Source organism: Solanum tuberosum, unplaced genomic scaffold, assembly GCF_000226075.1.
Source record: "Solanum tuberosum cultivar DM 1-3 516 R44 unplaced genomic scaffold, SolTub_3.0 scf00189, whole genome shotgun sequence".
Taxonomy (NCBI): Eukaryota; Viridiplantae; Streptophyta; class Magnoliopsida; order Solanales; family Solanaceae; genus Solanum; species Solanum tuberosum.
Window position 1 is genome coordinate 883838 of NW_006239113.1, and position 17764 is coordinate 901601.

At 28.6% G+C, this 17764-nt stretch overlaps 3 protein-coding genes across 6 annotated transcripts; all 3 read left to right on the plus strand.

Moving 5' to 3' along the window:
• The first annotated feature begins 1576 nt into the window (after positions 1-1576).
• LOC102604093 (U-box domain-containing protein 21-like) lies at positions 1577-3139 on the plus strand. The gene has a single exon (XM_006354989.2). The coding sequence runs from the start codon at positions 1704-1706 to the stop codon at positions 3030-3032; it is 1329 nt and encodes a 442-aa protein (XP_006355051.1). The 5' UTR covers positions 1577-1703; the 3' UTR covers positions 3033-3139.
• A 488-nt stretch (positions 3140-3627) lies between these two features.
• Positions 3628-7128, plus strand: LOC102604434 (uncharacterized). Of its 4 annotated transcripts, XR_001474358.1 has the most exons (4): positions 3628-3805; positions 3946-4052; positions 6165-6218; positions 6685-7128. XR_001474358.1 is itself a non-coding variant. In XM_015312166.1 (3 exons), exons 1-2 carry the CDS (start codon positions 3713-3715, stop codon positions 4045-4047), a joined length of 195 nt encoding a protein of 64 aa, XP_015167652.1. In that variant the 5' UTR covers positions 3628-3712; the 3' UTR covers positions 4048-4052; positions 6426-6657. The 4 variants fall into 4 exon arrangements, 3 of the variants coding, with proteins under 3 accessions (XP_015167652.1, XP_006355053.1, XP_006355052.1); XM_015312166.1 differs by lacking the exons at positions 6165-6218; positions 6685-7128 and adding an exon at positions 6426-6657; XM_006354991.2 differs by lacking the exon at positions 6165-6218 and having other exon boundaries at positions 3629-3805; positions 3946-4062.
• Positions 7129-11384: 4256 nt separating this feature from the next.
• LOC102604985 (uncharacterized) lies at positions 11385-14256 on the plus strand. The gene is made up of 4 exons (XM_006354992.2): positions 11385-11444; positions 11576-11848; positions 13379-13534; positions 13634-14256. The coding sequence occupies exons 1-4, from the start codon at positions 11442-11444 to the stop codon at positions 13841-13843; spliced, it is 642 nt and encodes a 213-aa protein (XP_006355054.1). The 5' UTR covers positions 11385-11441; the 3' UTR covers positions 13844-14256.
• Positions 14257-17764: the final 3508 nt, after the last annotated feature.

Genomic DNA, 17764 nt, shown 5'->3' on the forward strand with positions numbered 1-17764 from the left:
AAAGGGAACGGAGGGAGTATAATTATTGATCAGTGGATCTATAAATTTTGTGTATTTGAAATTTGGCAACCGTAAACATGTATTTATAAAAGGAACATCCGAACATGGAAATATGCGATTTATTAATACAATGTCTTTGGACATTTTGATATCTTATTTATTAGCATGATTTGCTCATTTGATAAGACTGTAAAAATTGAGAAAAAATTGATAGTTTTCATAACTTGTGATGTTTCCATGTTTATAAAAATAATACTACATCCGTCCACTTTTAATTGTCATAATTTCCTTTTTAGAGTCAAACGATACTAACTTTGATTAATATTTTACGATGTATTTTTCATCATATTGATATGCAAAAAATTGCAATTTATAGTACTTTTCATATAGTTTTTGAATATCTAAATTTTTTGTTTAAAATATCAAATTAATGTAATCTAATTTCACTTTGAAAATTAGTCAAATTAACTTTCAAAAAGCGCAATGTGACAATTAAAAAGTGGACGGAAAGAGTAGAGCACAATTTGTAGAAAAAAATTCTTAAATTTTATGTCAAGTCAAATTACATCGCATAAATTAATACTGGTCATGATCATGGAGGGAATAGTATCTTTGACCTTACTACTTCATAGCTTGCGCGTTAGGTTTGCTGCAAGCCTTGTAACAACCAAACTTTACATGTAAAGCGAGTCCGTGTAGACCAAAATAAAGAAGCGTATACAAGTTTGATTCCTTTGAATTCTATATTTTTTATACAACTTTTTGTTCTCCATATGTTTCATTTATGTAGCACTTTTCTTATAATTTATTTTAAAAAATATTGACATTTTTTACATTTGACAGTCGGAATAAGATTTTTGGTCACGATTATTAATAAAAAAAAATTGTTTTGATTTTTGTGATACACGACTCAATATATTACCTCTATAATTAAAAATTGTGTGTTTCTTGGTTCCTTTATATAAAAATTAAATTATTACTAGGAATATATTATCCTCATACATGGAGTAATTCATAAAAAAAATAAAAATATTTGCACTAAAGTTATTAAATTATTTTTATAACAAAAGATCACTTAATCTTTTTAATATAAATATCACAAAAATTGCTAAACTATTAATTTTCTAGAATAAAAAAATCACCCAACTTTGCTTAAGTATCACATAAAGTAATTTTTTAATTATAAAAATTAATAATTTTAATTACGCTAAAATAAAATCAAATGAGTAAGGTTAGTCCACCGACCAGTCTTTTGTCTTGTCTATTTTCTCCCGTCAAAATTAAACCAACCTTTGAATTATTTTCTATTTTATTTTTTCAACCTAACATCTTTAGTCAAAAAAAAAATAAAAAAAATCTAGTCTAAACAAACCTTCTTAGCACCCCTTTTTTGCCCCATTCCTATTCAACACTTCACAATTTTTCTTAGTCAATATTCAATTTAGCTCACACGTTCATGAAATATTTTATTATTAAAATTATAATACATAGTTTTGATAGTACTACAATTATATTAAATATTGAACGTTGAACCGCGTGACATCAACAAACTCACATATATATACACATAGTACTCCCTACAAACTCTTATTAATTTCTATAACTTGCAAACAATAAAATCATAAAACCAAACTCATTTCCAAAGATTTAATTTCAAGTTCAAGTTAAGTTTTGTTTCTTTTTGTTGTTGTAATATAAAAACAATGATTTCAACATGGAGGAAGAAAAGAGCATCAAGGAGGAGTAACTCAAAGAAACAAATTGAAGAAAAAACCATGGAGTTGTTGATGGTTCCTAGCCATTTCAAGTGTCCAATTTCATTAGATTTGATGAAGGATCCGGTGACGTTGTCGACGGGGATCACGTATGATCGAGTGAGTATCGAGACATGGATTGAAAATGGAAATCAAACATGTCCTATCACTAAAAAAGTGGTGAAGACACTTGAGCCAATTCCTAATCACACAATGAGGAAAATGATCCAAGAATGGTGTGTTGTGAATAAAGATTATGGGATCGAGAGGATCCCAACTCCAAGAATCCCCGTTACCTCTGATGAGGTAACGGTGATTCTTAGGAAGATTGAGTCTTGCTGCAAATTGCAGCAAGGCTCAGAGTCTAGTCGCGAACTAGTAATGAAAATGAGGAAGATGATAAAAGAAAGTATGAGGAATAAACGTTGTTTTGTTGCAAATGGTGCAGGGAAGATCTTATCATCTATACTTGTTGGTTTTACGGAGAAATCATCCGTTTATGAAGTTGAAACAATGGAAGAAATATTATCAACTTTGACAATATTATTGCCTCTAGATGGTGAGTCCAAGTCATTTCTTGGATCAAAATCATCATTAAATTGCATGATTTGGTTCTTGAAATGTGGAAGTTTATCAAGTAGGAGAAATTCAGTGTTTTTGCTTAAAGAAATAATGAGAATGGAAGAAACATGGAGAGTAGAAGAGTTATTAAAGATTGATGGAAGTTTGGAATCATTAGTGAAGTTAGTAAAAGAGCCAATATGTCCTACAACTACAAAAGCTTCTTTATTAACAATTTACCATATGGTTAATTCATCACAATTATCAAATGAGAAAGCAAGATCCAAATTTGTTGATTTGGGATTAGTGGAATTGCTTATAGAGACACTTGTGGATTGTGAAAAGAGCATATGTGAAAAAGTATTGGGAATTTTGGCTAGAATTTGCAACTCACAAGAAGGGAAAAAAAGGGCTAATAATTATGCCTTAACTATTCCTGTTTTGATCAAGAAATTATTGAGAGTTTCAGTTTTAGCAACTGAATTTTCAGTTTCAATATTATGGAAGTTATTAATTGAGAAAAGGGATAATGTTGTGCTTATTAATGAAGCACTTCAAGTTGGTGCATTTCAAAAGCTATTGTTACTAATACAAGTTGGTTGTAGTGAAAATACTAAGGAGAAGGCAAGTGAGTTGTTGAAATTGTTGAATTTGCATAGAGGTGAGGTAGAATGTATTGATTCTTTGGACTTGAAGAACCTAAAGAGGCCATTTTGAACATTTAGTTTAGTTGATATTATGTGTATACATATATTCATTTTTCATATGTCAATGTACAAAATTGAACAAGGAATAATAAGTTATGAATATTCTTTTGGATATAACTTTGTATTCTTTTCTTTTTTTTTACTTATAGAAGTTTATGTTGAACATAAATGAAATTTATGTTGTTGGAAAAGGGCTATTGTCCTAGTGACGTAACAAATTATATTTTGGATCTTTTTATAAGTCAATATTATCACATAGAAGTTGTTAAGATAATTTTAATTAGGATTTGAGGGGTTGGGATGAGTTTTGACACCGTTAGATTATGGTATGAACAATAGATTATGCCTACCACAATCGCGATCTAAAGGAAAGCTAGTTTGAGTATTGTGCTTAGTGATTGTGGAATAGGAGGCGCGATCTTACCATTGCTATGGCAATACCTTGATCATGATCACGATTAAGCATTCGTTATTTCTTTTAAATTGTATACGCATTGATAAATGATAAAGGATATACACGTACAGAGCGCGAGATTAATAATTACTCTTAGTAATAGTACAATATAAAACTTATGGGTGTGAAGTATAATTTACATAAAATTTAACCCGTTTGAGAAATACAACCCGAGTCCAATTTTCAATATGCAAATTACAGTGTTTTAGTAACAAGGGGTTTTGAGGTACTCATCAATGGAGAATAGAAAATTTGTAGTGAAGGAACTCCTCAAGGACAAGAAGCTCTGGTTCGCTTCATTCCTCATTGTCTGGGCTGCTGCTCTCCAGGTAATTTCAATTTCAAGTATGCTTGGTAAAGAAATCTTAGTAGCTCGGTTGATTGACTGCGGAAATTTTACCTTGTTGGCGAGGGTTCTATTCCTCCACCTTGTAATATCCTCCTCCAATTTGTGTAATTTGTTGGGTAGGGGCACATGATGTGGTTGCAGAGGCAAGATTCCTTCAAGGACAAGTTTGGAAACCTAAATGATGAAGGCACAGATCAACAGGAGCTGGCAGATAATCAATGACCCCGGTGACTACTTGTAAGATTGATTTCGGATACTTTGATCACAATCTTTTGATTTTTCATTGTGTGGATTATGACTTGTTGAATTTTTTGTTTGAGATAAGTAAAAAGGAAGCTGCTTTTTTTTAGGGGGGAGAGGGCGGATAACTATGTTGTCTGGGCCAGCTTATGCTTACCTCGACTAATTCCATGGGACACTTGTTGAACTCACCTAGTGTTTTTGCTACACGAGACCTCATGGTTCTCAACACACTTTATTAAACACTAGGCTACAGTCCACTCCCTTGGGTGCTGATTTTGTTGTACTCTTATGAGTGCATTTTTGTGATTTCCTTTTGAATGAAGTATCAATATGAATGAAATAACTTAAATTACCTATTGATGGTTTAAGAAAGTCATGCATTTAAGGCACCTCCGATCTGCGATAACATTTGTCATGATATTGACATGAAAAAATGGTGACTGTTTTATGAAAGGAACGTTTTATATCCTATAAGGACAGGAAATGCTAATAAGAACTTACTGATACAGTTGATGATTCTCTCAGTGGCCTGTCTAAAGGCTCTAAACTGTACATAAATGATAACTCCAATTTGTCTTTGAACTCATGCTTGATTTTTTCTAGTTGTGTTGTCAACTGCAAAAAGCTACATTTGCCTGCTGGAGCGTAATGCACAAAGCACAACTGAAGCGTGGGTTTACTGAAGTAAAAAAGTAAAAACGATAATTATATGAGATTATGTGGGACGATATGGAAACCACATTCCTTCTAAACAGTCTTGGCCTATGGTTTAGTAATCAAGTTGAGTTGGGAAATACTCTTGTGTCTAGTGGCCAAGTAAGCCACATTTCCCAAGTTGGGAAACCATAAACTTTATGAGTGAAATTTTATGGAAAAGCACATTTGGCTTCCATATGTCTATACATACACACACAATTGATCACATTCAACCAAAAGAGAAAAAACAGCTAGATTCTAAGTGACAGAGGAAGCGAAAATATTACAAGAATGTCATTTTTCATACAAAGGAAGAAACTAATAACTTAGAGCAGCAAAAGCAGTGGTAGCAACAACAGTACATACATCTCATTTCCCTTTCACCATAGAAAGTTAATCTTGATTGGTATTGTTTCTTCTCTAACATACATCACGAAACGTAATGGGCAGTTGCACGGTCAAAGCCTCTACCAGGAAAGCGGGAAACTCCCACTGTGCTTTTTCATTTCGCACCCTACAAAGTTAGGAGTTTCTTCTACTTGCTGATAAAGAAGCCAAACATGCCACTAAACCTAAGGAAAATATACATATAAAATATATATTCAAGCCTTGTATTGTTTATTTATATCTTCTCAAGAGAATATAATTTGCAAGAAGGAAAAAGATTCAAGCATAGACGCAACTTGAACACATTACAGTAATTTATTGCAATCAACCATGAAACTAACACGGAATGATCAGTAGCGGGCTTAAGTTCTTGCCTTCTATGCCTTTCTGGAATTGTAAAGTTTTCATTTCCACTGCGAAAATTGATTTGATGGGTTACTACCAAAATCAGTTGCTTATATGATGTCTACATTTCCTTTACAATATCGTAAATAAGGCCAAATATTGTTTGTTTTTATTTATTTTTCTATATATTTGTATTTTTCATTGTGGAGATACCTGATTTATAGACAATTCTATATCATAAAAAAATAAACCAGGGCTCCTCAGAGTACTTGGGGCAATCCAATGTTTCCCAAGTATTGTGGAGTAACTTAGTTTCCTGATTAATTTTCTTTTTAATGTTTTCAAGTAGTCCAAAGATGTTTCTTTTCTAATCTATTCAGATTGCCTTTACTGAACGATTTGGTATTTTGATTATAATAATTAGTCAGCGTCTGTCACTGCTCCTTTTATTTCTGCTCGACATTCAAATACCTTTTATCTGAAATATATGTGCATATATATTTTTGACGACCAAAACTTGAGGAAAATTTCATGCTTGGTAGAGTTGAAACAAACTAATGGCTTAGCATGCGTATTTTGTTGTACGACTGATTTGTTATGTTATGTTTTGTCAATAATGCATCTTTTCTAGATAAAGAAAAACAATCCATGTTTTCTTCTCTTTAAAGGTTGAATCTGTGGAAATAAGGCAATGATTGCATATGAGTTATATACATATAGAGGTAATATTCTTGAAATACTGGGAATAGTCATAGATAATGTGGTATTTTACTCTTGAAGCAGTTTGAGATTTTGTTCAGTTTGCAGCATGTGGTGATATTTCCTCTTGAATTCCTTGCTTAGGTTGATCAGTTGTGGGTGTTCTGATAAAAATGTTGTCATTTGAACCTCTTGGTGTCATTAACTAGACTTTTTAACGTTTAAATCAGGTTATCCTTTTTTACTGGTTTGTCCTATATAAGCAAATGGTTGCTGCAAAGTCTCAGTTTAGAAGGGTCTGACTTCAACACTTTAGGTTTCTCAACATTAGCATATAGTTCCACAAGATATAATGTCCTTCATAAATCAACATTGTCACTGTTTTGAACTTGAAATATGATATAATCTTCAAGCTTAAGTTCCTCAGAAACAAGCTTTTAGATCATGCATGCATTGATTCTTATCTTTTTTTCCTTTACATGGTTGCAGTAGTACTAGAAAAACAGTCGAGAGCAATACTGGAAACGGTACCACAAAGAGAAGCTTCAGTTGCTTACTACTCACAGATGATAGATAAACAGGAGAAACTATTGGCCTCCACTTTTTGGATCCTGAACTCTCATTAGTTACTTCAATGTACGTTTTATCAGACTCTCAATCCTCAGGTCACTTGTTTATGAACTCACGTTTGGTTCGTCTTATGGTATCAATTACCTCTTCTAAGATGCTTTGGTAGTCTACTTTTGATATGTAAATGAAGGACTACAATGTTCTGCTAAACCAACATTTGATATTGTAATCTTATGTTTTGGTTTATTTAGAGAAAGAAGAGGGATTCTTCTTTTCTTAAGGTGATTCACTTTGTAATAACTAAGTTCACCCTTTCACAAAATTGAAAGCATTGTTATTTAATGATATGTTCATTCTCAATAATTTTTAATTTTGAGCTTGGCATAATGATTTCCTTCAAGGCTCTAGCAATTTATGTAAAACATTAGTTAGTTATAAAAGAACAATGTTGCTGTTTTTTTGGTCCAAGGAATTTACACGGTGTAAGGTTTGCATACGCTCCACCCTCTCGAGACCAGAGGAGGACCCACATGGTAGTATACATATGTGTATATACCTTGAAGAAAAAAGACTTATAATCTTGTATTTATCATATGTTTCTGGTGCATCCAAGGGTGTGACCTAGTGGTCAATGAAGTGGTTGAGAATTCTGAGGTTTCAACGGAGACAAAAAATACTAGGTGATTCTTCCTATTTGTTCTAGCCTTATGGACAGAGTTACCTAATATTTGTTGCAGGTGGGTGGTGGCAGCCTGGCAGATATCCCGTGAAATTAGGTGCCGAAAGCTGGCTCGGACATCACACTCATTAAAAAAAATATATATGTTCTGGTCATTGAAATCTCTGTAAAATTATAGACAAAACCAATTTGTTTTATAATAAAAAAGTTTGTACGACATATGGAACATTTTTTCAAACCATTAAAGGTATAAAATTGATCATTTTATTTATTTTTATAAACACTAATAATTACTCAAAAAAGCATTTGATGAAAATTTCGTCACTTTGTGTAACCAAGATTCCCCACTTTTTATTAACAAGAAAAAGCAACAAAAAATAAAATGTAGAGAGAAAAAGGGGCCAAAATCCCATCAAATCTAATCAAGAAAATCATAACAAATGCTAATCATGAAAATTAGCTGTTATTGCAAAAAATCATTCCCCTTTTTCTTGGGTGAAAATCATCATTTACCAAGATTTGCTTTGATGGATTTTATATGATCCATTAAGAAAATAAAATAAAATGAAATGTTTAAAGGACAACAAATATTAATTAATTTCTAATTTCTTTTTTAAATTCACTACCATAATGAATTGTGCTATTTGCACGGCGGAAAATGAGCATGCTAGACATAATTTTTATTTATTTTGTAGTAAAAAAAAAATTACTATGATGATATTATTATTAAGGGATAATAGCAATTTTAGTCCCTCGCTCCTTTAATCTTTGTAATAGTTGACTAAATACATTTAGCTTTTAATTAATTAAAATGTGTGTTTTAATCCCTTGATGTAGGAATTATATTATATCTGTCCTATTACTGTTTTTAAAACAATATTATCGTCTAATGGAATTTATAACATAAGTTTATCATAACACATGAGTAATTAAATTGAAACAACTAACAATTATGGTAAATTTGTGAATATTTACTAGTAAAAGGAGCAAAAGTATATATTTGAATTAATTAAAGATTAAAAATGTTTAATTAAATAACACAAGAATCACAATAAATAATCTTATTATTATTATTATTATATAATTAATAAATAACCTACGATTTTTCAAATCTATTTATGTACGATAAAGACATTTGAAGTATGTAATTTTTCTTCAAACGTAATAATTAGCTTTATTGAAATGTTAAATCAGTTTGACTAATAATTACTAACCGGCTAATTACTAAGCTAATTACTAATTGTGTAACACAAGTTGTAAATTGTCTTGAAACAGAAAATCCGTGTAACACAAGTTGTAAAGTGCATGCAAAATTAAGTCAAATAATTAAAAAAAAAGTCAATATTGAAAACTTATAAAACTATTTTGGTAATAAAGTGATTTTTTCATGCTTTAGCAGCCTAATAAAACAATAACATATTTGGCTTAATTGATTAAAAATAGTTGATAAGTATTATTATAATAAATAATAAAAGCTTGAAATTAATTTATAAATAAATAATTATATGTTTAAATTGAAATAGATTATAAACATGTTGGTATTTCCTGTTTCCTGTTAAATAGTTGAGACAACATGTCTTTATTTTATGCTTTTTGGTGTTTGCCTTAGGAGACTGAAAATAACTTAAATAACTAGAAATCTTAGCAAAAATATAAATATAAAACTATTTTTGCAAGCAAAAAAAAATTAGAATAAATTGGATGACAAAACTATAATACAGAGGGAGTTAAAATTTAAAGTTATTTCCAAATTAACAAAAAAATAGTAAGAGATAAAATATTGGAGTGCTAGTTGTCACTTCTTCTTATTTGACTTCTAATGTGTATATAGGGTTGTTCCTTATAAAAAACAAAATTGTGAATTCTCCTTTTTCTTCTCACTATGTGAGTGCTCTGACAGTCTTAGCCTCAAAAACTGCTTTGTCTTTAGATGCCTCAATCAAAGTATTTGGATGTGCATTTTTTTTTTTTGAGTTTTGCTAATCTTGTTCATTGTTACATCCAACTCTGTCTTGTAGATGTTTCATATACATTTATTCTTTGTAGTATTTGCAAATGTGATTTTTTTACTTCACAATTCAGTTCTCTTTGTCTTTTTTTTTTGTTTCCTTCCCTTTTGGGTTTCATCTTCCTGAGTTTGCATTGGAGTTTGGATCTCGAAGTTTGAATTTCGGAACTCAAAACCTTAATTTTTTAGAGAAATTAGATTGTCCTTCTTTTAGTGATTTTTATTTTCAATCTTTTTGTTTTGATTAACCATCTTATAGCCTTACTAAATTAGAAAATCTCACGTGTAGAAATGTTTTGTTAATTGAGTTTATAAAATTCCAAATATGATATTATAATATTTAAATCTTATTTTACGTTATAATAATGACCTTGATGTATTTTTTTCTTGAGTCTAGTGTTTATTGAAAATCAAAGATCTGACGAAACACTAAATTTTGTTAACGGTTATTAAATATATACAAATATATATATAATCAAATAAATTAGAGTTGTTTTTATTTTATTTTTGCATACTTATTGTTGACACCCAATTTTGACGGACCGATAACCCTTTCGAAGTGCTATTCGATTAAATACGTATTATATTTTGTGTTTAAAATGTTAATCAATTTTATCTAAATAAGTATATATTTATTATAATTTGCCAAAATTATTATAATTAAATTATTTTTATTATTGTTAAATTATTATATTTATCGATAGTTAAACTCAAAATACTTATTTTACTCAAATGTATTAAAATTTAAGTGTGAAAATATTATAATATGTGTAGTATTTTATTAATTGAATAACATTTCCTTAATGTTCTACCAGATCATTTAAATTTCAGCCTATTCTCTTCTAATTCCTTTCAATTCTATTTTTTTTTTACAATTATAACCATTTTCGATTTCAATTATGGCCAATCCAATTCTCAAGACCCATTCTTTTAAAATCTCGTCCGTCCATCGCTTTGATCAAATCGAACAACTAATCCTAGCCGCTCAAGCCATCTTATCCAATGGTCCAAATTCGTTCCACTCAACCTTTCTATTCTAAACTCAAAAAGAGTTGTTAGGTCCTGCACAAAATCCGTTTTGAGAAAAAATGGGGAGCGACACTTATTGTTTTAGGGTAGTATTTTCATACGACATGAAGTCGTTAATTAACTTCACATAATAATATCATTATTTATAAAATTAACCATCATTTCTAGTTAATAACATATTAGTCACGTGTTTGCAATACATTACATTGGATGTTATTTTGAAAACTCTATTTTTAAGATAAAAATTTCAGTTATTTATTCCAAAGTTCTAAAATATTTCTTTCATTTCTTATAGAAGTTTTGAATTTTTTCTTTACCATCTTCAATTTTATATTATGTGAAACAAAATAATAATAAAATTAACTATTAAATTTTTTTGAGCCTCTATATTGTGGGTGCCTAAAACTAAACACTTTATTAATTTCACCGTCAAGCTATCTATGCATAAAATTACACTAAATATATCATTAATACATAAAATATATATGTATTATAAAAATAGAATTTAAACCCAATAAATCAATAAATTATCATAAAATTTAAAATCTTAACCCATAATATTCAAATATTACAACCATGACTCTTGATATTTATCCCCAAATATTACTTTTCCTTTTTTAAATAATATTTTTTAGTACAAAATCTCCATAAAATATTTTTTTTTTTTTTTTTATATATATATATAGAGAGTTTTTTCAAAAGACAAAGACGGCCGCCTCCATAACTCCGAAAGCATTGGCCGAAATTGGCGGGAAAATCCAACAGTTAAAACCTAACAACTACGCCTGACGTGGGCCCCTATTTAAATGATCAGACGGCCATCATTCCTTCACTTTTCCCACTGCTTTTTTTATAAAGAAAAAAAATAATAACTCTGTTTTCCACTTCTACTCAAAAAAATAAAATAAAAATCATCATCTTCCTCTTTTTCTTCCATTTCACTAAAAACTCCACAAAAAAATGGTTAGTAATATCAATTAAATTTCATATTTATATGTTTTCAATTTGATTTTATGCGTAATTGTTTTAGATTTTAAACTGTTATCAGATCTTAAATTTTCAATTTCAATGATACGATTGTTGTTTTTGTGAAGCTAATTGGAGGTAAAATTCGAGTGATGAATGGAGTAGATTGGATTGAGAATTTGCTGAATATAAAGTTTTTCGAATCGTGTGGATATCACAGAGAATTGAGAAGAAATGAGAAGAATATGTTTTGTATTGATTGTAATCTCTGTTTCTGCAAACACTGCGTATCTTCTTCGTCGCATTGCTTCCATGAATGGCTTCAAATCTGCAAATACGTTTATCACGATGTTATTAGACTTCATGAGATTCAGAAACATCTAAATTGTTCTGAAATTCAGGTATGTTTTTTTTTTTGTTGAATTCATTGGTTTTTGCTCGTTGAGATTCAATTTACGTAAATTTTGATCAATATTTTAAAACATATTTTTTCGTATGATTATAATTTATAGTAATACTTTGGTATGATTTTTGAATGTTGATCTAATTAAATTTTTTTTTATAGTTAAATTGATTAATTAGTCAATTCATGCATGTTTGTGTTTCTAGTGATATCTTAAATTTTGGTTTTTGTGTGTGTTAAAAATGAGTTTGAGTTCTAGGCTCACTAACACTCTAAAAAAAAGCCCAAAATATATTTATATAATCAAGTTTTATAAGGTAATTAGGTAAATTTATAGGATAAATATTGATGATGATTTAAAATGGCAATTACCTTGATATCACATATTATAGTTTAATATTTTTGGTAGAGTCAAGTCTTATTAAATAATAATAATTACTATTATGGTAAATTTCTATGATAGATATTGATTGGTGATTTAAAATGGTACTTAACTTACATGTAGAATAATTACATGTAAATTCTTATTATAGATAGTGATATTGTTTGGTTTAAAATGGTAATTAACTTAGATCATATATTCAAAATTAGCTCATAATGTTCCATGGTGAAAAGCCAAACTTTAATAAGATATTATTAATATTTTAAATCGATTTTATTCATATATTTTCTTTTCTTCAAGAAAATCACTTTTTAGCGATATAGTTAACATTTTAACTATTAATTCATCCAAATGTAGTGTATTTACAACAAATATAGAGCTAGAAATAAAGAAAAAAAACAATCAGAATCATTGTAGTATATGTACTAATTAATTAAAGAGAGATAGAAACTTAATTAGTTTGCTCACTAAACAGCCCTAGCAAAAATATAAAATAATTTGTTATAGTTAAAAATGTATTATATAAAGTTAAATATCTTTTTCAATTCTTTTTGATATAAAATTTATAATGGTCTTGTACTATAGTAACGTAGTAATGCATTACGTCTCTTTATTTTATCAAGTTTTTATTTTAATATCTTAAATTATAACTAATTTCAATTATTCAGACTAGTAAATTACTACTATATGATTGTAAAGTTATAATTAATATTTAGAAAATCTCATTATTTTCTTATATAGTCAGACATTAGGTATGTTCATTCTGTAAATATTATAATCTGTAAAAAAAATCAAATAATGTACGGATTAATTAGTACTAAATTTTACACGATAATTATATATGCTTATTCACTCTAATGTAGATCCTATATGAAATTTGATATTCATTTTTTGTTTAGTGAAACCACACGTTTTTTCCCCATTAATTACAATGTTATTCAAATAATAATTTGTGAGGCATAAATTTTGTAACTAAACATAAATTTTTTGGCGTGTATATAAAAATTTGTCACTAATCTTATTTAATTATAAATTATCACAAATATTTGTTAGCTACGATCAATTTAGGTGTTAAGTCTAGTACTAATTTCAATTTTTTGCAGTATATATTTTTATCTAATTGTATTTTAATTATTAATTTTGCAGACTTACAAGATTAATGGTGAAAAAGCTATACATCTAAATCCACGTCCTCAATCTAAAGATAACAAAACTTCAAAATTAAAGGGAAATGTAACTTGTGAAGCTTGTGGGAGACACCTTCAAGATTTACCAAATCGATTTTGCTCCATTGCTTGCAAAGTAAATTATTTCTACTTCACCATATTTAATATTTGATTTCATTTTCGTCGATTTTATTTGCTTATTAATGAAATTCATTTCTATGAAAATTCATTCTAGGTATCCATCGATGCAAATATTTGCAAAGAACGTCAGAAGAACTACATTTCCAATCAAATTACGAAATTTGATCACTCAAATGAAAATGAATCTTGTATCTCTTTGAATGAGTCATCGGAGGTAATTCAAACATGGTGCATTTCACCTTTGAAACCAAAGAAGAATTTGCGCAAAAGGAAAGGTGTTCCTAGAAGAGCTCCTATACGTTAAATATCGATCAAATAACACTACAAGAAAACGGTGAATTACATGGGGATTTTCTTCGGAATTAGTATAAAAATTTGCAGGAAAATAAGTTTCCTACAGATTTTCATACTAATCCCCAGAAAAATTCCCATGTAATTCACACTTTTCTTGTAGTGTAAAAGTCATTAACGTCCGTACTAGTACCTTACTAGTAAAACAGAGGCTCATTGACTATGAAAGAGTGTGATAAAAAGATCGATCACTATATCAACGTATGAAAATTGACCACAAATAGTGATGGTGAATATTAATTCAACGATCTTTTAATTTTATTTTATATTTTAAGTATTGTTTCTAGTTGGGATGTACATGGACATATGATAACAATAATGTCAATCTATTATACAAATAGTATTCAATTATATATTGAATGACAATCATTTTGCAAAAATAGTCCACAATTTTGGGTTTTTGTTGGGTTGGTCGGTTTGTGATCCCCACCTTTTTGTCTGAGTAACAACAAATTTTAGTGGTTGAATAGCATAAGAATGGGGTCTTGATAATATCAATATTATAATTAGAAAAATACTACTTTTTAGTTAAAATATTATTTTTGCCATAGTTCCTTGTATGGATTGTCATATCATATGATTCTCATTTTGTCAGCTCAAAGGTGTAAACACATCAATATAAATTATCATGGTTAAATAAATAAGAAAACGGAACTTTAGATTCAAATATATATATGCATGTGTCGATTTGATCTAAATATCGAGTGTGAATTAATTTAATCCAATATAAATCGTTGGTCAGTTTCTTTTTTGGAACAACAATATAACTTTAAAGAAAAAAAGGAACTTTAGATTCAAATATATGATCTGCATATGTTGATTTGGTGTAAATATTATGTATGAATTAATGTAATCCAATATAATAAATTGTTGATCGTTTTTTTTTTTTTTGAATTTTATCATGTATGTATTCATAGTATCTAGTCTTTTTTTAAACCCTTAGAAAACCAATAATTATTATACATCTACTTTTACTATAGTACTTCATTTAAATGTATCGCAAATTTTGTAGTTCCATTTGCGATAACGATATTCATAATTTATATAGAATCAACACCACTTTTTAGAGTTTTGGAGTCAAGAAACCAAAATTTAAGATTATCTTAATTTTTTTGTGTGTATTATTTTTTGAATTTTTTAGAATATGATTTATCGACCCTATTTGACCCATAGTTTTATAAGTTCATAACGATCTAGTGAATGATACTCATAGATTATACAAAATCAACACCATTTTTCTTGAAGTTTGAGGATTTTCCACATCGAAACAAGACTCACTGTATTAGATTTAGTCAATTTAAGTGTGGATGGGGATCCTCCAATAGATTTTACTTATTTGTATTTGAATGCCTCGATGATTTTCAAAATATTTCTATTTTTATTCATTGCAAGGTTGCTCATTATATTGATTTATTTAATTTATACATACATTCGAAATTCTTCTTAAACAACATCGAATTAAATTATTAATTTAAAATATAATAAGATCAATTAGCGAGATTTTTAACTAATGCATATAATTGCGTACTTAAAACATTATAGAAGAATACATATCTCACTATTATATAATATTATATACTACTAATATGTAATAATTCTACGTATCTTTTTTCATGAAAGGTTTCAATTTATCATATTTTAAGTACCAAAAGGAAAAACATATCACGTGAAATGGTTTAATTATTTTTACTACATTAATCATTTCAATACTTTTAAAACGAAATATTTGGCATAGATGTTACTCTTAAAGAATAAGAATCTTGAAATAATGGTAAAGTTGTATTCGTGTGACCTATAGGTTAAGAATTTGAACAGTGAAAGTAACCAGTAATACTTGTGTTAAGATAGATTGTCTACATCACATCTCTTAGATTGCGACTCTTTCCCTAACGTCCTTGACCCTACTTAACACAAGATGTATTGTTCACTGATCTTTTATAGCTCCTATCGATAAAGCATATAATATTTATTTTATTTTATGTGTAACTTAATTAGACCTCCATACCTTCCATGTGCTATTACAAGTTTACAACAATGTTGTGTTCATACTTATTCTTCTCATTTGAAAGTGGCAGACAAAAAGAGTACATAAAGAAAATAAATTCTGAATTTCTGGGACTAGGGTTTTGTGTTGTTTGATTAGTTTTCTACTTTTAAGATTTTTTTAATTTTTTTTTTTGGTTTTAAAAGTAAAAAACAGCATGTGATATTAATTATTTTAATGGTAAAACTACATAATGGAGTTAGTAATAATATATGGTTTTATTAACCTAAAATATATAAAACCTGACATGGAGTGACATTGAAGTCCACTTTAATTTGTCTATAATAAGACAAGAACAGTCAATATTTACATTTAATAAAACAAGAATTATCAATTTGGATATATAAAATGTGATACTAAAAACATATAGCATTTGAAGTTGAGTTGAAAAAAATATAGTATTTGAAGTTAAGTTTTTATATATATATATATATAGAGAGAGAGAGAGAGACATGACTAAATCAAAATTAGTCTAAATCACTAATGTTTTAAATTTTGATAAAACAAAACTACTTAGTAGATTTAAAAATTAAAACTATATTTTGATATGCAAAGTTTCCAAACTAATTTTCAAAAAATCAATTCAATGTATAGTCAAACCAAATTTTGGAGAAAAAAAGAATGTCATGGACACATGGCTTATAAGTATATTTTGAAATTTTATTAGCGAAATTTAAAACTACATGATAATAAAAAATAGCCGCTATTTCTTACTAACTTAAAACCTACCTATTTTGGGGGGACAGTCGAAAAAAAGAAATAGAGAAATTTTCATATAAAGCTATAGCTTCACCTCTAATTATGAAATAAAGTGATAGTTTGTGTTTTTACAAAATAACAATAGTTTGTATCTGCACAATTCGAAGTTGCTCGGTGTACTAGCTCTATAATAGAGTCAGACCCAATCACACTCTTTTAGTATAAAGTGAAGCAGGACCGTTGGCAGGGGCAGAGGCAATATATAATGAGGGGTTCATCCGAACCCCCTTGGCGAAAAATATTACTATTTATACATGGTTAAAATTTAATTTTTAGGTATGTATAATAGATATCAAACCCCCTTCCACTAGTTTGTGTGTTTACTTCTCAGATTTTGAACCCCCATATTAAAATTTTTGGCTCCGCCACTGACCGTTTGCCTGAGCAATATACATGGTATATATATTTAGGCGCATAATAATATTTGCAATACAATGTATCCGTGAGCATAATAAATGTATTTATTTATATACAATATCTCTATAGAGGAATACGTTGCATCCACGCTGTAAAGTAATATAATAACAAAAATCATTATATCGTACGATTAAAAAATATTTTCATATGCATACAATATTTCTGCCTTATTACATTTGCATGGATAATAAGTGTCGTCACTTGTATATAATATACAAACAAATCAACCTATTGCTATATTATATAATTTTTTTAAACAATCATTATTTCGAATAAATATAAGGTCTCTTTTTAATGTGTAACGTAAACTTCCCCCAAAAAATTGTGGACTAAGATCTATATGCATCGAATCATGCTTAGAGTTGAAACTAAAACAAGTGCTAATTTACTATAATTAAATAATAAATTTTATGTCAAGATACAAATAGAAGGAGACAAGTATAGAATAGAAGTTTGCCCTAGTTCCTAAACTTAGCTCACCGAACCTTATTATGAGTGAATTTCATCGTTACGTGGAATATTTTTGAAATAAAAATAAATTAACATTTTTTTAATTTAACATTGTTGTGATTTTAATTTCTTTGATTGAACGAGTGTGAGAGGGTGTTGCTGGAATAGATTGAAAGTATATGGATGATTTTATAAATAAAATTT